The sequence below is a fragment of the Gymnogyps californianus genome, chromosome 24 (genome assembly GCF_018139145.2).
Source record: "Gymnogyps californianus isolate 813 chromosome 24, ASM1813914v2, whole genome shotgun sequence".
Taxonomy (NCBI): Eukaryota; Metazoa; Chordata; class Aves; order Accipitriformes; family Cathartidae; genus Gymnogyps; species Gymnogyps californianus.
This window is the reverse complement of record NC_059494.1, coordinates 5,281,568-5,303,287: the sequence shown is the minus strand read 5'-3', so window position 1 is coordinate 5,303,287 and position 21,720 is coordinate 5,281,568. Positions and strand designations below refer to the sequence as shown.

General features: G+C 66.5%; 3 protein-coding genes across 3 annotated transcripts; 2 read left to right on the top strand and 1 right to left on the bottom strand.

The window, feature by feature from the left end:
• The first annotated feature begins 17 nt into the window (after nt 1–17).
• Nucleotides 18–10,617, top strand: MFSD12 (major facilitator superfamily domain containing 12). Its single transcript, XM_050910802.1, has 10 exons — nt 18–300; nt 5,333–5,543; nt 6,485–6,608; nt 6,853–7,050; nt 7,315–7,407; nt 7,511–7,603; nt 8,332–8,502; nt 8,787–8,881; nt 9,260–9,390; nt 10,066–10,617. Exons 1-10 carry the CDS (start codon nt 18–20, stop codon nt 10,554–10,556), a joined length of 1,890 nt encoding a protein of 629 aa, XP_050766759.1. The 3' UTR covers nt 10,557–10,617.
• Nucleotides 10,618–13,545: 2,928 nt separating this feature from the next.
• LOC127025713 (GRAM domain-containing protein 2A-like) lies at nt 13,546–17,459 on the top strand. Its single transcript, XM_050910801.1, has 10 exons — nt 13,546–13,832; nt 14,741–14,875; nt 15,057–15,141; nt 15,365–15,538; nt 15,633–15,731; nt 15,874–15,945; nt 16,390–16,453; nt 16,756–16,866; nt 17,007–17,088; nt 17,348–17,459. The coding sequence occupies exons 1-10, from the start codon at nt 13,546–13,548 to the stop codon at nt 17,457–17,459; spliced, it is 1,221 nt and encodes a 406-aa protein (XP_050766758.1).
• A 738-nt stretch (nt 17,460–18,197) lies between these two features.
• On the bottom strand, nt 18,198–19,457 carry TEKTIP1 (tektin bundle interacting protein 1). The gene is given in 5 exon segments (XM_050910374.1): nt 18,198–18,340; nt 18,430–18,444; nt 18,447–18,554; nt 18,781–19,013; nt 19,384–19,457. Coding segments are annotated over 5 exon segments (573 nt in total).
• Nucleotides 19,458–21,720: the final 2,263 nt, after the last annotated feature.

The window sequence follows — 21,720 nt, the reverse complement described above, 5'->3', positions numbered from 1 at the left end:
GGCGGCGGCGGCGCGGCATGGCGGAGCCCCCGGCGGGAGCGGGAGCGGCGGAGCTGTCGCTGCGGGCGCGGCTGAGCTTCGCGGCCGGGCACTTCCTGAACGACCTGTGCGCCTCGCTGTGGTTCACCTACCTGCTGCTCTACCTGCACGCCGTGCTGGGCTACGGCCACCGCCTGGCCGGTGCCCTGCTGCTGGCCGGGCAAGTGGCCGACGGGCTCTGCACGCCGCTCCTCGGCTACGAGGCCGACCGCTCCGCCGGCTGCGGCCGCTACGGGCGGAGGAAGTCCTGGCACCTCGCCGGTGGGTGCTGGGGTGGCTGGGGGTGGGGGGGTCCTTGGGGGGGGGGGGGGGGGTTGCTGAGGTGGTCTGGGTTGGGGGGGGGGGTGTCAGCGCTGGGGGAGCCTTTCTAGGGTGCCCTGGGTGGAGAAGGGTGGCCCCCCAGGGGAGCTTTTCTGGGGTGCCCTGGGTGGGGGAACCGAGGGTGCCTTTCTGAGGTGCCCTGGTTGGAGATGGGTGGCCCTGGGGGAGCCTTTCTGGGGTGCCCTGGGTGGAGAAGGGTGGCCCCGGGAGAGCCTTTCTGGGGTGCCCTGGGTGGAGAGGGATGGCCCTGGGGGAGCCTTTCTGGGGTGCCCTGGGTGGAGAAGGATGGCCCTGGGGGAGCCTTTCTGGGGTGCCCTGGGTGGAGAGGGATGGCCCCAGGGGAGCTTTTCTGGGGTGCCCTGGGTGGGGGAACCGAGGGTGCCTTTCTGGGGCGCCCTGGTTGGAGATGGGTGGCCCTGGGGGAGCCTTTCTGGGGTGCCCTGGGTGGAGAGGGATGGCCCTGGGGGAGCTTTTCTGGGGTGCCCTGGGTGGCGGAACCGAGGGTGCCTTTCTGGGGTGCCCTGGTTGGAGAGGGATGGCCCCAGGGGAGCCTTTCTGGGGTGCCCTGGGTGGAGAAGGATGGCCCCAGGGGAGCTTTTCTGGGGTGCCCTGGGTGGAGGAACCGAGGGTGCCTTTCTGGGGTGCCCTGGTTGGAGATGGGTGGCCCTGGGGGAGCCTTTCTAGGGTGCAGGATCAGCCCCGGGGTATGTTTCTGGGGTGCCCTGCAGGGGGAACGGGGCCAAGGGTGCCTTTCTGGGATGCCCTGAGCGGAGAGAGGTGCCTTTCTGGGGTGTTCTGAGTGAGGGGGGCATCAGCCCCAGGGGCACTTTTCTGGAGTGGGGGGTCAGCCCTGGGAATGCCCTGGATGGGGGGGGAACCAGGGTGCCCTGGGTGGAAGGAAGCCTCCCTGACGATGGGTGGCCCTGAAGGAGCCTTTCTGGGGTGGGGGTCAGCCCCAGGGAAGCCTTCCTGGAGCCCCCCTGAAGATGGGTGGCCCTGAAGGAGCCTTTCTGGGGTGGGGGTCAGCCCCAGGGAAGCCTTCCTGGAGCCCCCTGCCTGGAGGGGGGAACAGCCTCCGTGACAGTGAGGTGGGGACTGAGTCCCCCCCGGATGGAGAGGGGCAGCCCCAGGGGCGAGCAGAATTGGCTGCCCTGGGGTGGAAGGGAGCAGCCCCCCCTGGGGAAGGGGGGCTTTCCTGGGTGCCCTGTATGGAGGGTGAACCAGCCCTAGGCAATATCAGGGCTGAGGCCACAGTGCCCTGGCTGGGGGGGGCAAATGGGCCCAGGGTGCCCTGTGTGGAGGTGGGCAGACCAGGAGGCACCTTTCTGGGGTGCCCTATATGGAGGGGCAGCACCCTCTGCGGCAGTGAGGTGGGGACTGGGGTGCCCCATGTGTAGGGGACAGTGGGGTGCTCCGGAATCCCCCAGACATGGATGGCTGAACCTGGATGGGGAAGGGGCACCGCGGTGTCCCCGTCCTGCCTGGGCACTGTCCCCAGCCTGGCAGCCCCTACTGCAGCAGCGGGTGCTGCCTGGGAGCTCACAGCCCGAGGCTCCCCGCTGTCCCTCGGGCCATACCTGCGTGGCGGCGGGGGGCTGCAGGGTGTCCCTGCGTCCCCCTGCGTGTAGATGGCATCAAGTCAGGGTGAGAGCTGTGTGCTTAGCTGGTCGATGCTACAGCAAAAACGAGACCGACAGTAAAATCTGGGCTTCCCCGGGAGCCCGGGAGTTTACCAGGGACTTGCCTGCGACCAGGCGGCTCTTGGTTGTCACCATGGGTGACCCTGGGGTGTGGGGCCCTTGACTGCACCGGGGCTGGGCACCCCACGTGCTGCGTTTGCAGGCAGCGCTGCCCGGCCGCAGCAGGGGAAGGCAGCCGGCGCCTGGTGAGTAAGGGCCCCGTGGGGATGCGGAGGAAGCACCAGCTCGGCATGAATTATTAACAGGCGCTCGTCTCGCATCGTGCCCTGGGGTCAACAAGTGCAATGAAGTGCAGGGGCTGGTGGGGACTCCTGTGTCGGGGTCTCTCTCTGAGGGGACAGCGTGACCTGGAGAAGGGTCCTTGGTGCCGTGACCGGCGCAGGAGCCTGCCCCATCCCTGCTGAGCTGGCGATGGGGAATGGGGCAGTTAGCGTGAAGAAACGTCCATTGACAGCCAGAGATAAAGACCCTCGATGCTTCCTCCCAGTAACGGCACAGTAACGCCCGACTGCCGGCTCGCCCAGAGTGGACCCGTGCAGAGAGAGGACGGTTGTGGTGTGGGTGCTCTTATCTTGATCCCAAATTTATCTCGGCCAACCGCTTCGTGCAACCGAACGGTAGCCTGATAAGGTGGCTGATCTCCCCAGAGTTTTGCTTGGCAAGTCAAAGAGGGTGTTGGGGCGGGGGGCGGCTTCACCCTCTGCCACCGTGTCAGCTAGATCTGTGCCCTAGATTTAAGGAAGTGGCTGGAGCTGTGGTTCCCCCGCTCCCTGGGCAGATCCGCTCCAGCTGGGTGCTGCCTAGCGTGCACCGAAGGGGAAGTCCTGAATCAGATCTTGCACAGGGGCTGCAGCTGCCCCGGTGAGCTCCGCTCCCTGCTGCGGGGAGCAGAGCACCCTGCCCGGCCCTGCCTGCTTCAGCAGCACAGGTGGAGGCTGCATTTCCCTGGCTGGAGTGTGGGTTATTCCTAGAAGGTAGGGGCTACCCCGCCGCCTCCTTTGGCTGACTGCGGTGCGACCAAGTGGGGCCGGCAAACCCGTTGGAACCGGCTGTGCCGGTACTGCTCTCGGCTTACTCGGTCACGCTGCGGTGAGATGCTTCACATGGGAGCGGGGTGGCTCATCTGGTGGCAACCCGTGCTCAGATCAGAGGAAACACTGTGAAACCGCAGCCTCGGGCAGGGGAGATACCACGAGTTGCTATCGGTGACATCTCCCCACCACAGCACTGGGCTGCCAGTGCCGGCGGTCCTCGGTGGCTCACCCCGCACGCCAGCCTGCCTGCTCACCAGCTTTTTTGGGGGGCAGCTTCCTGCCGCAATGGTCTGGGAAGGATGAGTGGCTCCTTGCTGCCTGTCTGAGCCTGGCAGCCCTGTCCCAGATTTCCTGCCTGGGGTGCCTGTGCTGCGCAGCCTGGCATTCCCGTGATCCTGCCCTGCAGGGCCGGGAGATGAGAGCCTGGACCTCTGCTGCCTGCCCAGGGATGCTGCAGGAATGGGCAGAGTGGTCTTGGGGGGCTCCCACGGCCCCGCTTGGGAGAGTGGGAGGTCCCCAGGACCGCTCTGGCTCACAGTAAAGCCGCATTCAGTTGAGCAGACCTGGGGATATGCGGGTGTCGGGATGCAGCTCGCAGCCCCGTGCCAGAGGAGCACGGTTCCATGGGGGTGGCCCCAGTGGTGGGCACTGTCTGTCCCTGGGGGCCATGAGGAGGAGGGAGTGACAGGAGTCTCCTGCGTGTGTGATGGTGGCGATGGCTCGTGGGTAGGCGCAGGGGCGGACGTGGAGGCTGCAGCAGCCTGGGGCCCGCAGCTCCTGCCCCAGCGCTCCCCTGGCAAGTCCCTCGCAGCCCTTAGGGGACCGCAGAGCCTGACCCTGTGGGGCCCTGGGACTGGGGAGAGGGCAGAGCCTCCCCGATCCCCCAGACGGGGCTCAGTTAAAACCAACAGCCCTCTAACAGGGAACAAAGGAGGTCTGGTCTGGTTTGAACCTTCTTGGACCCTTCCCATCCTGGTGGCTTGTCTGGGGTAGAGACACCACAGTGTGCCTGAGTCCCCTGTCCTTCGGGGAGCTCCTGGAACACCAGAGCCGGCTGGAGGCCAGTGCAGGGCAGCACCCAGCACCCTGCCAGGGTCCTTGCTCAGGATGGATCCAAGCCGGGCTGGGATTGTCGCTGCCTGTCCTCGGCGCAGGGAGAACCGCGTTGCCCCGGCCCTGAGGCAGCTGGGGTGGCTGTGCCACATGGAAGCCATGAGGAGGAGGAATTGCCGTTCATGGGTGAGAGGAGAAGTCACTTGTGAGGAGGAGGATCTTGCAAAGTCCCCTGGCGAGGGGACCTTGGGGACCTGACAAAGCGGCTGCGGGTTCCCCTCAGCTATAGGAACAGGTTCCCGTAGCTCTTCGGCAGCGCCCGGTGAAGCTGGGGACACGCAGGACAGGGGACGCGGCCGTCTCCGCGTTGGTGCCTGGGCCTCGGGAGCAGCGGAGCATCTCAGCAGATTTGCTCCGTAACCTTGTGAAAGGGGAGGGAGAAGCCAGCCTGTCCCTGCCTGCTCCACGCAGGCGTCCCCACGCCGTCACGCTGCGGCAGAGGGAGGAGCCTGGCTCTGCTGTCCCTGACTCAGCCGGGACCTTCCCATGGCTCAGAGGCCAGCGTGGGAGGCAGATCTGCTTCCGTCCTGTCGTCCCCCCCCCATCACACTGGGGGTGTCCCTGGCCATCGCTCTGCTGGTGGCTTCTGCAAGCGTGGAGGGAGCGTGGCTCTGTCTGCTAGCCGCACGGGAGAAGGGACAAGGGGACAGATGGGTTGGCCCTGTGCCCATGGGACAGCCTGGAGCCCTCCTGGCCCTCGGGGTGCCTTATCACCCTCGGGCAGGCGGCAGGGCGGCACCCTTGGTGGCTGCGTGTTGTGATGGCATGAGGGTCTGTCCTCTGGTGTTTTGAGGGGGACAGAGCGGGTGCAAGACGGTGCTGCACTTTGTGGGGGGAACTTAACTGGGGAAAAGTCTGCTGACAAGTGTCTGTCTGTCTGTGTCGTCGCTGGGTGCGGGAGGGAAGGACATCACCCTGTGCAGGATGGGGTGAGGGGGGTCTGGGGCTCAATGTGTCTCAGCTGGCTGGGGGAAGGGGCCCACCTCCCTCCCCAGCCCTGTGGGGTAGGACCCATCCCAGGAGAGGGCTGGCTGTGTCTGTCCGTCTGTGTCTGAGCTGGCTGGGGCCATTGGGGTCCCTGGGAAACAAGGCTTGCAGCCTCTCACCTCTCCGCTCTCTTCCTAGGCACCACCTGCGTCCTCGTGTCCTTCCCCTTCATCTTCAACCCCTGCCTGGGTTGCAAGGAGAACACGCCGCAGTGGGCAGCCTTCATCTACTACCTCCCCTTCATCATCATCTTCCAGTTTGGCTGGGCGGCCACACAGATCTCCCACCTGTCCCTCATCCCCGAGCTGGCGACCAGTGAACATGAGAAGGTGGAGCTCACAGCTTTCAGGTGAGCACGGCCAGACCTGGCTGTCCCCTGAACCTGGGGAAGCAGCCCTGCCTGCGCCGGGTCCCATCGCTTGTGTGACGAGAGGTCCCCTGGGTGCCACAGGTCTGGCATGGCACACTTGAGCCCTCGGTACGGCGGGACCCAGGACTGGGCCATGTGGGTGTCCTGAAGGATGTGTCCAAGTGACGCTGGTCTTCTGGGTTGGTGGCCCAAACCCTTTGGTGCCAGAAGGGAATGTCTTGATGCCAGCTCGTGGGACACTTCCCTGAGCTGGGGGCACTTCTCCCTCGGGACTGGAGGGTGATGCTCACAGGGGAAGAACAGACTCCCCCAGATGCCCCCGGGGAGAGCTGGGCACGGCCCTGTGCGGGCTGTCCCATGGGTCGGGATGGCCCCAGAGCCAGGCTGGGCAGCGCATGCAGCTCTGTGCACAGAGCCCGGCTCAGTGCCGCTTATCTGGCAGGATCAGGCTGCGGGAAGCAGTGTTTATCAGATGGAGCAGGGCTTGGTTATCTGCCCCGGTGGGAGGAAATTCCCCTTCCGGCAGGCGAGCGGGGACCGCAGCGCAGCCGGCGGGGCGGATGTGGGGCAGTGTTGGGGTAACCCTGGGGCCAAGGGGTCTGGCTCTGGGGGCACTGGGTCAGGCGGGCCAGGGCATCCTTGGGGCGGAGGTGAGCTCTGACTGGAGGGTGGACAGGCTGACCCGGAGGGATCTTGGTTTCCTCCCAGTCACGCCCGAGGCTTGGACTGGGCGTGCTGGGAGGTGCACCAGTAAGGCTAATGCCTGGCCAGATGCTGTGTGCTCTTGGAGGTGTCGCCTCAGCAATGACACTGGCTGTAGCATGCCTGGCTTGGAGCGCAGCCTTGGGTCGAGGTGTCCCTGCCATGCCTGGAGCTGTGCTCGTCCCTCTGCATCACCCTGAGGTGCTGTCTCCCCTCAGGTATGCCTTTACCGTCATGGCCAATATCACTGTGTATGGCCTGGCCTGGCTCTTGCTGAACTTCCAGGTGGACCAGCCTGACCGCACAGAGCACCTAGGCATCCAGGATGTCCCTATATTTCGGGTAAGTGGCAGGGCTCAATCCCTGGGGTCCTCTCTTCCCTGGGTGGGACATGACTCAACTGGGGAGGTACCAGAGGGAGTGAAATAGCAGTGCCCTGAAACCTCACCTACCGCACTGGGCACGTGCCACACTGAGCTCTCCCTGGGTTTTTGGGAACCCCTCTTTATCCACCAGACTGGTGGGGGTGGATGATGGGCAGGCAAAAGGCACCCCCTGCTATGCTCACCCCCTCTGCCTCACACAGAACCTGTCCCTCATTGTGGTGGGGCTGGGGGCCGTCTTCTGCCTCATCTTCCACGTGGGCACCAAAGAGAAGCCGTACCCGCCAGGCTCACTGCCCCAGCTGGAGGAGAGCACACCCCTGCTGCAGAAGGAGCCTACGAGCCCCCCGCACCCACTGCTGATCTGGAAAGACTGGCTGCTGGAGCCTGCTTTCTACCAGGTACGGCTGCAGGCAGGGCTTGCGGCGCCTGTCCTGGGCAGCTGCCCTGCCTGGGTGCTGTGGGCATCCTCTGGCAGTGGGACGTGTCCCTGGTGTGGGTGAGGATGGAGAGATGGGCTGTACTGGGCACCCACCTACCACATCAGGGAGGCTGTCCCCTTCTCAGTGGGCATCTGTGCCATGACAGGGTTGGGCATGGAAGGTGCCAGCCTTCCCTACCTCCAGTTTGTACGGGCTGAGCAGTGCTGCCCTGTTCCCTCACAGGTCGCGGTGCTCTACATGTCCACCCGGCTCATCGTCAACCTGTCCCAGACCTACATCGCCATGTACTTGACCAACTCGCTGCTGCTGCCCAAGGTGGGCACAGGGCAGGTCCCTGCCTGCGTGTCGAGGTCGTGTGGGCAGGGGTCCTGTGCCGATGATCCGGAGCTCATCATCTCTCTGTCCTCGTGTCTTGCAGAAATACATCGCCACCATCCCCCTGGTGATGTACATCAGTGGCTTCCTCTCCTCTTTCCTCATGAAGCCTGTGAATAAGTGGATAGGTCGAAATGTGAGTCCTGGGGGCCTGGTGAGGTTTGAGTTAGACCCAAGGAGAGGCCCAGGGGCCAGATCCTGACCACACAAGTGAGCAGAGCGCTCGGCACGCATGAGCCTGGCTGGAGAGCAGGGCCCCCTCCTGCATCCTCTGCAGACAACCCCCTTGCTGCCATGTGGGTCCCGCTGGGACAGTGCGGGTGGTGGGCAGGGTGAGGGGGCATGGGCCTATCCTGCACGTCTCTGAGGTTGAGGAAAGCGATGCTGGTCCGGAGTCAGCCTGTCCTGTGCAGCACTGACCGGGCTGGGAGAGCCCCATGGTGCCCATGAGAGGCAGAGGGAGGATTTGGCTGAGCCAGCCTGGGCAGGCATGGGGGTCTGCAGTGCCAGCAGGAGGGGCTTGCCCCTCCAGTGCATCCCCCTCCGCACTGCAGCAAGCACCGTTCCTCGGTAAGCCCCCACCTCTCCTGCCGGTTGGGTGTCCCCGTGCCCTACACAGGCACCCTGCCTACAGCTCTGCTGGGGGCTCGGCTCTTACAGCCTGGACCACCGCAAGGCCCTTGCTGTTTGGGGGCTCCTTGTTTAAAACCAGCTGGGAGAGAGCCAGGGCTGTCCCCCGCGGGTCCTAAGCAGCAGCTGGCCCCCATGCTCTCCCCGCTCACCCCTGCTTTGCTGGGTGTCAGCCGAGCTGGGGTCTGAGCTCTCTCTTCTCCTTCTGCCTGTCCCTACGCTGGCCCGGAGCAGCTGACCTACTTTGTGGGCATCCTGGTGATCTTGGCCTTTGCCTCCTGGGTGACCCTGGCCAGGCAGATGGGAGCGGAGATCTACGGGGCGGCCGTGCTGCTTGGGGCTGGCTCCGCCACTATCCTGGTCACCTCCCTCTCCATGACAGCAGACCTCATCGGCACCAACACAGTACGTCCGCTCCTCCCGGCCAGGATGGACCGGGGTGTCACAGCGGGGCTCGGAGCCCGCGGGCTGGGGTGGTCACTGGCGTGGGATCGGGGGGGACGGGACGGATGGAGACCCCTGCGAGGGGGCTCTGCCGTGGGGGTGCAGGCAGCCCTGTGCCCGGGCTCTGCTGTAATATGGGCTCTGCCCATGAGAGGGCACAAGGCTCTCGCTGCCGGCGCCCGCTGGGCTGCATGGCAGGGCTGGCCTCGGCGCAGCGGCCGATGAGGTTTCTTCTTCCCTCGCAGCACAGTGGCGCATTCGTCTACGGCGCCATGAGCTTCACGGACAAGATGGCCAACGGCCTGGCTGTGATGGCAATCCAGAACCTGCACCCGTGCCCGTAAGCTTCCCTGTGGGGCGGGAACCCTCCCAGTGGCAGCTCCAGCCACATCGCCCGGGGGCCAGGCAGCAAATATCCCTGGTTCGGAGTGAGAGACATGGGTGGAAACCAGCTCTGACTTGTCTTAAACCCTTCCTCAACTTCTCTTCTGGCCCTAGATGAGGGCTGCATCTCTGGGACACACGAAGGGGCTGGGGATCTCAATGTCCAGGCTGCTGCCCTCTCTCCTTGCCATGGAGCTTTCCCTCACATCCCAGTGTGAACCAGTCCTGACACCATGGACATGGGACCGCTGTCAGCAGCCCCAGGGCACTTGGGCAGCACTGGGCTAGGCTACAGTCCTGGCCACCAAGCCACGTCCCTGCCCTCTCCCTGCAGGACTGAGCTCTGCTGCCCTGCCTGCATCAGCTTCTACCACTGGGTGATGGTGTCGGTCACCGGAGGTGTTGCCATCGCCGCCATCGCCTCTCTGTGCTGCATCATGGTCTGGCCCATCCGTATCCGCTACCGTGAGTGGGGCTGGGGGCACTGGGAGCCCTGTGTCCTGTGCCAGCCTGGGCTAAAGAGAAAGTGTCTTTCCAGATGGCCCCGGCTGCGGGAGGCGGCAGGAGCCCTGTCCTGGCGGGAGGTACCGTGGCAGGGCTGGCTGTGGGGACGCTCACGGCCCTGCCCGCGGGGGGACCCTCACGGTAGGCACACGGGGCAGGGCCACCATCCCACTTCTGCCGCTTGTGGTCCCAAGAGCCGTGGGCTGCGCCTGCTTGCTGTGTGCTCCTGGAGGGCAGGATCCACCCCTGCCTGGCCCTGCGATGGCTGTGCTGACCCTGGCACCCCTCGGGTCACTGAGGGGTGGCAAGGGCTGTTCTGCGTGCTGGTACCCAAATGTGGGGCCAGGGGTTGGGGATGGGGTGCCCCTTGCCAGGCCGGGGACCCAGGCGCCAGTGCTTAGTGCCAGCTCAGCAGCTGCCTCTCTGCCCTGCTGCGTGCCTGTGTCTTGCTCTGGGGTGGGGGGAGAGGATGGACCCCCCCATGCTGCTGTGGGGACGTGCTAGGTAGGGCCCCTCATGCCAGTGGCAGGAGAGTCCAGAAGGTCCAGGCCAGCACGTGGTGGGTCACCCCAGCAGCTGCAATGGCTCCTAACCTGTCCCTTCTCTCCCGTCCCCGCAGATGCTGTCTGCCTGCAGGGGCTGAGCGGAGCAGGGACCTCCTATGGCGGGACGGAGAGTACGGAGGCAAAGAGCCGGAGCGGCGCCGTCAACTGAGCAGGGTCCGCGTCCTCGGCCACCATCGCGTCCACGCTGCTGAGCTCTGCCTGGAGGGACCCCCACGGCAGGGGATGGCACTGGGATGGGGGCGCTGGGCTCAGGGGGGCTCGGCCCCCTGCCCTGTCTCCCTGTCACCTTGCACTGGATCCGTGTCATTGTCGTCCTGTCCCCCCCCTGCCCCGTGCCCTGCCTGGGGACTCGTGAAGGATGTCACCCTGTGCTTGCACAAGTGTAACACTAGAAGGCCCTGGGCCGGGCTGCAAACGTCGGTCCCAGCATGGGGGACGGGTGCCCGGCCCTTGGTTTTAACCTGCTTTTGTAAGGTCAGTATGTACAAACAGCACTTTTTAAAGGAGGAGAAAAAGGAGAGGAAAAAAAAAAACAAACACAAAACAACGAAGCACCTCTAACCGTGGATGAACGTCCTCAGTGTCTTCCCTGGGCCCCTCCCTGCTCGGGCAGGACCCTCAAGGCCTGGGCTCTGCTCCTGGGGGTGGGGGACGCCCATGGCTGGGGGGGCAGGAGCAGGGTAGGTGGTTTGGGGCGTGCACAAGGGCTCTTGGGGTCTTGACCCAACGGTGCTCCCCCTTTCTCCTTTATTCCTCCACGGAGAGGGAGGCCCCAGCACCGGGGGGGGTCCTGCGAAGGGAGAGACTCCCGCAAGATGGCCGCCCTCAACAACGATGGCGGCTGCGCCCGCAAACAAAATGGCTGCCGCGCAGCAGGCTGGAGCCTAATGATTGGTTTCTGTACGGGTGTCCCCGCCTCTCGGGGCAGGGCAACCAATGGGGGCTCTCCTCGCCTTAGCGGGGCCGCGGCCACGGAATCGGTGGCAGCGCCGGCGGGGCCGGCCCGGCTCCACGGCCCGCTCCCGCTCCCGCCCCGTAGGCCCGGCCTGGGCCTGCTCGGTGCCGCTGAGGCACTGCGGCAGGGAGGGCCGCGCCGGGCCCTGTCCGCGGGGCCGGGCCGCTGGGGGTCAGCCCGCGTCCCTGCTGCTCTGGAGGGACCGGAGGCTCTGGCCGGGCCCTCCCCGCCCCCGCTGAAGGGAAACCGGGAGCCCGGGGTAAAGGCCAGGCGGCCGTGGGTGAACAGCCGGCTGTCACGCAACGGTGCATCACCTGCCTCAGGCTCCCGGTGCACCCTCGCTGCCATCCTAGGGCAGCTCGGGGTCTCCCGGTGCCTGCTCCCCAGGGGCCCGGCCCCACTGGCCCCTGCGGCCTGCTGGCAGGAGGGGGACGGGGCTGTCGCCGCAGCTGCTGGGCTGCGGGTTATCGCCCGTCTGCCATAAACCCTTTGCTGGGGGGAGATGAGGTGCGAGGTGCCCTCTCCCTGCCCCGCCAGGGCGGCCGGGAGCCGGAGGGGTCCGCACCCGGGTGACTGCTGCGTGACCGTGAGTCACCCTGTGTCACCCGGGGACGAAGGGGCCGCGCAGCCGGGACACCGCAGCCAGGCACGTGCTGCTGTCTGGTGGCGCCTGCCTTAGCCCCTTGGGCAGACCGGAGCTGGGAAACGAGGCCGCTCCAACCCAGCAGGCTGGGGGCGGATGATGGCGGCTGCGGGGGGCCTGGCGCAGGCCTGGGAGCACCCTGCTCGCCCGAGGGGCCTTGGCCGTGCTGTGCTGCAGGGTGCCCAGGCCGGGGGACAGCACCGGCACCCCGAGGTGCAGCCAGCCCCGCGGAGTCGCACACCTCTGCTCTGCCTTGCTGGGGGGTCCCGGTGCCACCCCGCCGCCCCCTCACCCTCCTGAGCCCCCTCCCCTGCCTGACCGCCTGGCACCGTGCTGGGGTCAGGCCCTGGGGACCGAGGGTGCGGGCGAGTCAGGGATGTGGGCTGTGTGCGTGTGTGCCCACGTGTGTGCACGCGTGTGGCGTGTCTGCGCACGCACACCCGGGCAGGCATGCTCTGGAGGTGCGCGAGTGCTGCTGCAGGTGTGCGAGCGCTGGCCTGCGTGTGCGTGGGGCGCGTGCACACGGGCGCTGTGTGCGCATGCCCCCTGTGCCTGCACACGCGTGTGCATGGTGTGTGCACGCGGGGTGGGTCACCGTGTGCCGGGCACGTGGGCGTGGGGTGTGCAGGGCTGCGGGGTCGGGGCCTGCGGTTGGCACAGAGCCCCTGCAGTGAGTGATGGGGGGGGTCGTGGGGGGGCCGTGAGTGTGTGCGAGTGGGCAACGGGGGTGTAAGTGATGGGGGGGGGGTGCGGGACTGTGTGTGTGCGCGCACCAGGGTACGTGTGTGTGTTGGGGGGAGTGAGTGGTTTGTGTGTTGTGTGTGCGTGTAAGGAGGGGGCTGAGTGGGTGTGACGGGGGGGTGCGTGGACGAGTGCAGTTGGTGACGCACCATGTGTGCCCGGAGTGGGAGCATGGGTCCGGGGGGGACGGAGCTGGGGTACGGGGGCTGCAGCCCCCCACGCTGCGCTGTCGGTCCGTGCCGGGCTGTACGCGGGGTTATGGCTGTTCCCCGCAGGCAGCTGGGGCTGTGGGAGAGGCTTTATCAGCCCCGGTCCAGAGAGCAAGGGCTGAGCCAGGGCGGGGGCCAGGGCCGGGCGCCCTTGGCTGCCCGGACCGTGGGCTCTGCTCAGCACCCCCAGCCCGATCTCGCCCCCTCCCCACTTTTCTCAGCACTCAGCCCACACCCAGGGCTCGGCCTCGGGGGGAGCCACCTTCTGCCCCACAGCAGAGACCCCCGGGGGGGGCCGGTGGCCAAACTTGCCCCAGAGGACTGTGTGGGGAGGGGATGGGGCGTGAGGGAGCCTCTGCTCGTGGGGCTGGAGGTGGGGAGCGGGCACCGGGTGGGCGATGCTGTGGGGTGCCCATAGGATTGCGGGGTCTGCTCCAGCTGTCAGCTCTGCCTGGGAGGGGGATGGATTTGCAGCTTGTCTGGGGGGCAGCTGACCCCCCCCCTCCGAGGGCTGTGGTGTCAGAGGTGCCTGCAGAGCACGCCTTCACCCACTGGGTGCTCGTTCGGGTGCTGCACGGCCCCAGCTCAGGGCAGCGCAGGCAGGAGACACCGGACAGGCAGCTCTGCCCACCGCAGCCACACCTGGGGGTGTTTTTTAACCCCCTCCCTGGTCGGGGTCCTGCACCACACGGCTCCGGAGGATGCAGAGGGCCGTGGCCAGGGACCCCCCCGGGTGGGCAGGTCTGCAGCTGCAGGGTGAGGCCGCTTAGTGCCCCTTTCCACCCCTCGGGCTGCCCCATGGGGCTCCCACTGCCGGGGGACACGTGGGCTGGTGCCAGCGTCCCCCCCGCCGGCGCTTGGCACCCCTGAGGGACTCCCTGTGCAAAACCCCCTGGACTGCAGGCCCGGCGAGCTGGGCAGGCGGGCCTGGTGGCGGGACGGCTTCCCGCATCCCACCAGAGCCGGGGTGTGCAGCCCTCCCCGGGCCGGACCGTGGCGGTGATGCCCATTCACCCCTTTGCAGCCCCCCAGGGTGCCCTGGGTTCGGCGGCGCGGGCTCCCACCCAGCCAGCCCGGGCTGATATTTGCCCCGACGCCTCCCTGCAATCCTGCTGCGGCCGGTCCCGGCCCCGCCTGTCTGCCCTTCCTCGCCAGCGGGAGGAGGAGGCAGCTGCGGGCCGGGGACGGCTCTGGAAGGAGCGTGAGTGGGAGCGGAACACGAGGGGGGCTGTGGCGCAGGCGGGACGGGACGGGACGGGACAGGAGGGCTCGGCCGTGCCCACCACCAGGTACCGCGTGGGGTGGGCAGGAGCTGCCCCGGCGAGGGGGCTCTGCTGCCCGCATGTGGATCTGGCAGCGGAACCGTCTTCTCGTCCCCTCCGGAGCCAGCCTGGCCACGCACCCTCGCTCTGCACCCTCGCTCTGAGCACCAGGGGGGACACAGGGGTTGTCACCCCCCTGGCCCCCGCCTGTGAGTGGGGAGCAGAGCTGGCTCGGCCGCTCCTGGGGGACCAGGCATCCGCCCCGGCACACACTGTCCCTCCTGCCAGGGCAGGGTGCAGGCTGGTGGGCCGGGGGCCGGGTGACTCCTGGCACTGGGTTTGGGGCCCATGTGCCGGGGAGGCCGCAAGGACGGGGGTGCGGCTTTTCCCGGAGCTGGCTGGTGGGACGGTAATTGCGCCGCTCCCTCCCGGGCTGCAGGGCAGCAGGCAGGGACTAACCACTGCCCCGCTGCCGGTGCTGCTGCCCGCGGGCTGCTGGGCTCTCCCTGCAGCCGGGCAGGGCTGTGCTGCTGGGGAAACTGAGTCATGGGGGCAGGCAGGGGTCTGGCAGAGCCACAGTGCCTCCAGCCCGCTGCCTCTCCCTGCAGAGATGCTGTGATGGGGGGTCATGCACCCCACGTGAGCCCCGAGAGCCGGTGGGAGACACCGGGGCGGCTGCTGAGCAGCCAGACGAGGGGAGCCCCGTGCACTGGCAGCTGCAGAGGATCGCAGCCGGCGGCGTGCCACCACGGGGTGGGAGAAGCAGTCGTGCAACCGGGTGGGCTTTGCTCTCCTGGTCCTGGCAGGGACTGAGCCCTGTCCCCATGTCCCCCCCGGGGGAGGGACTGGCTGGTGACACCGCTGTGGGAGCTGCTGTGGTGCAGGGACGGGCAGCGTGGGGACCGTCCCCCCCTAACCTGCCCCCTCTCCCCCAGCTGCCTGTCGGACTCATCCTTCATGGCGGGGAAGCCGAGGAGGAGCGGAAGGGGGGTGCTGGAGGAGAAGCGGTGGCAGAGCCTGGAGGAGAGGGGCAGCGCAGGCGCCCGGCTGGGGCACCCCGTGCTCACCAGGTGGGTGCTGCACCTCGCCGGGGACACATCCCCGCACCCCAGCCCTCACCTCCCACCAGTCCGGCGTGGCCGTGCCCCCCGGGTGCTCTTGCCTGGGTGAGATGGTGCGATGCCCATGCGTGTGCACAGCCGGGTCTGCAGGCAGGCCCGTGGCTCACCCCTGCCTGCTGCTTCCTGCCAGATCCAAAACCTGTGACCCCTCCTTCTGCAAGGAGACAGAGCAGGCTGCGGCAGCCACGGGCAGGCAGGGACACCCGTCCCTGTCGGTGAGTCTCAGGGCACCAGGGCACAGGAGGGGGGACCCCGACCCCAGCCCCAGCACCGCGGTCCCGGTGGGATGCTCTCTGCGGGGTGGGTGCCAAGGGAGGGCCCGTCCTGGTTTTGTGGCAGAGGTGGCAACAGAGTGGGAGGCTGCGGGGTGCCCGTGGTGCCAGGGCTCTGCCCCGAGCACCACGCCACGCTGGCCCCACGCCCCGGCCTCCCCCGCAGCTGAGCAAGCGCGCCGCCGGTTACCGCAAAGCCTTCGGGGAGCTCGCCGAGCGGGAAGCACTGCTGGCCTGCTTCTCCTGTGCCTGGCAGAGAGAGGTGCCCTACCATGGCCGCCTCTACATCTCCTCCCGCCACATCTGCTTCCACTCCAGCCTCCTGCTCAAGGACATCAAGGTGGGCTGGGGACAGGCGTGGGGCCAGCGGCTCCGGCGGGGGGCACAGGCAGCAGCCAGGGACACGGTGGCACTGCCTGGTCCCCCTGGTGCAGGCGGTGGTCCCCGTCACCTCCATCTCAGTCCTCAAGAAGACCAACACGGCCCTCCTGGTGCCCAACGCGCTCAGCATCCGCACGGCTGAGGGGGAGAAGGTGAGAGCAGGGATGGGGACGGTGCTGGGGGAGCAGCTCAGCCTGGGGCTGTTTGGGGTGTTCTGGTCCCCACAGCCGGCAGGCTCTGGGCTGTGACCGAGGGACAAGCTCTGGTGCAAACCCTTTTCCCGCTCCCCGGCAGTTCCTCTTCGTGTCACTGCAGCGGCGGGAGGCCACGTACCAGCTCCTGAAGTCGGTCTGCAAACACTTGCAGGTATGCACCGCGCCGGACTGGGGGCTGGGCACGTGGGGGCTCTGTCCCCCTCGTTGCAGGGCTGTGGGGGTGGCTGGCACCCCCCCTTCATCTCTCCTTGTCCAGGGCAACAGCTGGAGCCCTCTGGCCTCTCTGAGCAATGAGGAAATCCTTAGGAAGCCTCTGGTAAGGCTGGGAAATGGTCAGCAGGAGGACCCCCGGGCTGGGATGGGGACGGATGCGGTAGAGGCAGCCCACACTGCGTGGGTGCCTGCCCCCCAGAAAGGCTTTCAGGGGGAAATGTGGAGTTGAAAAGACCCAGCCCAGGGCAGCACAGACCCCAGGACCCTCAGGGCTCCCTCCTCAGGGCTGGCACGAGTCCCATCCGGTCCCACCCATGTCCCCATGGCTGTGGGCCGGATGCCTTGGGGACATGCATCACGACCAGGGCTTGTCCTCTTTCAGACCTCAAACCAGTCGGACCTGGAGCAGAGCACCCCGGAGCCCGACAGCCTCCAGGAGCTGCTGAGTGAGTGGCCACCCCGCAGCCCGCGCCCCCCTCGCACGCTCGCAGCCCTGCTTGTGCAAGCGCGTCTGTCCTCACCTGCATTTCTGCCCCACTGACACCTCGCAGCTCTGTTCCCCCTCCCCAGCCACGCATGGTCCAGGAGCGACCACGCAGCCCTTGGCCACCTAAACAGCATCTCCCGCAGCACCGGGGAGCACGGGATCAGCTCCTTGTGCCCCAGTGTGCCCCGCTGGCTCCCCAGGACCCCCCAGTCCCCTGCCCAGTCCTGGGGCACTCATCAGATGTCTCCTGGTTGCACGCAGATGGGCCAAACCCGACGCCAAGGCAAGCGGCGGAGGAGGATGAAGAGGCAGCGGCGCTGGCTCTGAGCAACAGAGAGCGGGTGCCCTCGGCAAAGCCACGCAGCCTCTGGGGTGGGTCAGAGGGCCCTGGGGAGGGGGATGCTGCTGGGGCTTGACCCCAGGGCTGGTCCCCAGCTCCGGGCAGAGCCGATCACAGGGGCCAGGCTGAGGCTCTCGGCAGCCCCGGCACTGACACCGCCTCATTCTGGCAGGGGGACCCCACACCGCACTGTGGGCCCGGACCATCGCACGGCTGAGCCCCCTCAACACAGTCATCCTCATCTACCTGCTGCTGTGAGTCCCTGGGACCCGCTCACGCACTCGGGGCTTCGGGACACCCCCCACATCCCCATCCCTGCTGCACCCCAGCGCAGGCAGGCGCTCCACTGTGGCACTGGCAGGCCAGGGTTCCCCCATTCCCCCTCGGGCACCCGCAGTGGCCCAGCCACCACGTCCCCGGGGTGAGCGGGCGGGAGCCTGGCCGCAGCGCTGTTCCTGCCCCGTCCCCCTGCCCAGCTGTGACCCTCACGCCTGACGCTGGCCTGTCCCCCAGGATGGTGGCCCTGCTGCTGTCCTCGGGGTACATCGGTCTGCGCATCGTGGAGCTGGAGCAGCAGCTGGCGTCCGTGGGGGCTTGGCCAGACCTCAACCTGTCGCAACAGTGAGTGGCAGGGGCTGGGGACCCCTCTGTCCCCAGCGCAGCAGGGACCCCCCCCTCACCCTGCCTTCCCCCCTCCCAGGTACAAGACGACGTGAGGCCAGCAAGGACCCAGCCGTCACCGGGGCCGCAGCTGGGGGGACAGGCTCAGGGGCTGCTCTGAGCTCTTCCTCTGCCTCTCAGGGAACAGCTGGGGGTTCCATCACCAAGTGCCTTCCAGCCCCCCCAATATGCCTGGGGAGCCCACACAGGCTGTGGGGCTCCATCTCGCTCCCCCCACGTCCCCCCACCCTGAGCAGCAGCAGGAGGAACCCAGGCAGCTCTGGGGGCAAAGAGAAGTGCACAGGGACTGGCTGGGGTCAGGCACCCATCACCCATCCCTCCCTGCCGAGGGGGGTGGCAGGCAGAGGGGGGGGGGCAGTGCTGGGCAAGGCAGGCGCAAAGGGACAGACTATTTTATTAATAAAGATGTGACCCCCCCTCTGGGGGGGGCCCCCATGTTGCCCCTTCCCTGAGAACACGTGGCTGCCTTATTTCCTGGGATAAGTGGGGGGGGGGGGGTGAGCTCCCAGGCCCCAGGCAGGATTTGCAGGGCTGGGGTGGTCAGCACCCAGCAGCACCCTGCCAGGCCAGATGCCACAGGACAAGGACCAACCAGGCCCCCCACTTTGCACTCCCCCCCCCCCCCGCCATCCCCTCCCTGCTCCCCAGGAACAGGCCAGGACAGCAACAGGACCAGTGGCTTTTACTGGTGGGTGGAGGGCTGGTGGCGGAGGAGGCTCCAGGTGCTGATGTCCTGGGTGGTGAGGCGGGGGCGGCAGAAAGAGAGCGCGGGGATGTAGCCTGAGCTGCCCCCCAGCGCCCGGGGGCTCTGGCTGCGGGTGACAACTGGGAAGCAGAGGGGAAGGGGGTGAGAGGGGGTGCAGCTGCCTGGGGACCCCAGGGCCCTGCAGCCAGCCAGGCCCCCCAGCTCTTACCGTATTCCTTCCCGGGATGGGTCTCTCCTGCCAGAGGAAGGGTCCCCAGCGGGTGCAGGGTCCCAGGTATGCGGCAGGGACGATGGGGTCCCAGCAGGCCACCTCCCGCAGGTGCTGGGCATAAGCTGGGGATGAGGAGCAGAGGCTGGGGGGGGGCCACACAGCAGGGTCCTCCCAGCCCAAAGCCCTTGAGCTCAACCCCATCCTGGTCTGGTTGAGGGCCCCTGGGGCTCCCCCCCCCCGCAAAGTGGGGAAACTGAGGCACTGACAGCTCCTTGCCCCACTATTGTCTCCTCCCAGTTCCCCGTGCCACCCCTGCCCCACCGCAGACCCCCCAGCTCAGCTCCGTACCTGGGGGCAGGGGATCCCGCTCCGCCTGGCCAGCGTGGGCCCGCTGCCAGCGGCGCTGGGCGATGCCGGAGCCGAGGGTGTACCAGGGGTCCTCCGCCTCCTCGTCCCTGCTGCTCAGCCCCGTGGACCAGCTCTGCCCCACGGCATCCCAGCCCATGGGGGTGGTCTTCCAGCGCACGGCCTGCCTCAGGAGGGGGGCCTGGCGCGGCCCCCACAGTGTTATATACTGGTCGCTGGGGGTGGGAGGGAGCTGTCAGGGCTTCGTGCCCCCACCAGCAGCGCCCCAGGGCTCAAGCAGGGCAGGGGACACGCTCACTGGGGGTACAGGGCTGTGCCCCACTTGCAGGACGTCCTTAAAGGCAGGGGAATCTGATGGGGCTGGAGGGGGGGGGCTGGGGACCCCCCAGCTGGTGGGACCGAGCCAGCGAGGTCAGCAGAAGAGCTGCCACATCCCCCCACAGCCAGATCCCTGCTGGCAGCGCTCCCTCCTCCACGCCAGGGAAACCAAGGCACAGCCAGGCTGGAGAGGCTGTGGCCATGGCACAGGGTTCCGGCTCCCGGGGAAGGGGCAGGGGGTTCTCCTCCCCCAGGCGAGGGTCCCACCTGTACAGAGGCAGCGGGACCTCCGTCTCGAGGGTGCTTTGTGGGACCCAGGGTCTGTGCTCCCCCAGCTCCATGCTCAGCCCTGCCCACGGCCTCGCTGCAGCCACCCCGGCAGCAAACAGTGCCGGAATCGGCACCCGGCAACTGCCCCACGCCAAGGGGGAGAGGCCGGGGGGGGCTGCGCCAGGGCAGGGGCACCTTTGATCCCTTCCTGCCTCGCAGAGGGTAACAGGGGCAGGGTGGGGAGGGCTGGGGCTGCGCCTGCCTGCTTTTCCAGCAGCAGGAATGCAAACAGGAGCGGGCAGGCGGGAGCAATAAACCACAGGCAAGACCTGCGCTGAGAAAGCTGGTACCTCCAGAGCCAGGGGCAGCTGCTGCAGGGACCCTGGGGCCTTTGAACCCGGGGGGGGCAGCTCCAGCGTGCCCAGGGACTCGCTGCACCCCTCACCTCGCTGAGGAAAAGCAAAGTGGAGCCACCAAGTCCAAGAGACATAAATTCACAACTTGTTTAATGCCGGTTAGATTGCTTTACATGGAAAAGTTACAACGCGCTCTGTATTTTTTTTTTTTCCCCACCATATGATGCCTTATATATAACAATGCCACAAGGTCGCAGACTTTATCACACAAACTCTGGGAGGACCCTTTGCTCAACCCGCCCGCACGGTTCAGTGCTTACAGGTCCCACACGAAAACACAAGCTGACATTAGCTTTGCTCTTTTCCCCCATTTAACAGGCCACAGCACACTCCAGCCAGCCGCCAGCGTCACACCGCTCGCCTACGTGAGCCGAGACACACGTGCACACACCCACCGCCACACACCCTTGCAGTGGAAGACCTGCAGAGAGCGCTTCTGGGAACTCCACTCCTGCCTTGGCAGCCGCGAGCGGGGTGGGGGAAGGAGTTTGTGCCATGCTTGAACAGCTAAGTCAATCTGAACAGCTTGTTCTCGCCACGCTCGATAGCCAATGCGCTCAGCCGCAGACCAGCCGTGGCTTGGAAATCGCTAGCCCTCCCTGCCAAGCACGATGGGAGAAGTCACGCCGAGCCAACCCGCTCCCAAGGCAGCTCCAAAGTGAGGAAAGTGAGAGATGCGGTTTGTGAAAGTCCCTGGCAAGAGAGGAGCATGATGCGGGGACAGAGCAACCAGGGGTTGTGTCCCCCCCCCCCCCTCGCAGCATCCCGGAGCGCAGGGAGCACCGAGCTACAGATGCAGCCCAGGCCGCCCGTGCCCAGACGGCGCTGCCCACTGCCCCAGCAGCTCCGGGGACTCCTCTGGGGAAAGCACTCATGTCGCAGGGCGAGAGGCAAACCCCCGCCTCCATCCGCCATCCCTGCAGGAGCCCCGGGGCAGCCGCCACGCTCACTCCGTGCCACCCCTCCGGTGCTACCGACTGGGCTGCCCGGCTCCCGGCTCTGGCTCCAGAGTGGGCATGCACCAGCGTGAAACCAGCCCACAGCTGAGACCTCCTGCGTGCCCCAGCCCAGCCATCTGTGTCCTCCTGGACGAGAAAGCAGCATCTCCTGGGGGTCTGCATGTCAGGATTTAGGCAGGAGACAATCCACGACAGACAAGAAAATCCACAGCAGCGGCTACCAACCACCTCCACCCCTGGTGTAAACAAAAAAAACCAAACCCCATCCCCAGGCTCTGCTGCCCGACAGTGCGACACCACACAGGACAGACACCCGTGACAGACCACGTCTTGCTGCAGGTGGCCTTTCACTTCTAACCTGCTTGCCCACTTAATGATCTGACTTAATTTTCACAACTCCTCGGTGCTTCGCGGTGGTCCTTCCACATGATGAAGTTTAACAGTGCCAGTGAATGCAACAAGCGACAAGAGAGGGGCTGGGAGGCCATCAGTTGATTTTTAAACCAAGCCCCGTGCTCCTGCAGCAAGAACTACAATAAAGTAGTTGTGTTGAAACCGCGTTTCAGAAATTACGCTGAAGTTACATTTTTGGAGGCAAGTGAGGCTGTAAGACGACGCTGCGGCTGCCAGTTTGGGCTTTGGAGACTCAGAGCTGCCAGCCTGCTAAGGAGCGGCGAGCTCCCGGCACACGAGCTCCTCACGAGTGCCTCCAAGTACCTGCGACACGCAGAGGTAGCGCCGAGAGCCTGATGCAGGCACTGGTGTAACGGCACACGTGGTCAAGGCTGTAGTGAACAGAACGGCACCTCACTGCCCTTCTCCGTACCAGCCTTCCTACACCTCAGCAGCTCACCCTAAGGATACCAGTGGCACTGGGGAGAGACAATCATATTCCCGCCACCACCCCTACAGTCTGGTTTCACGGAAAAAAAAAGAAAAAGAAAAGAGAGAGAAAAATA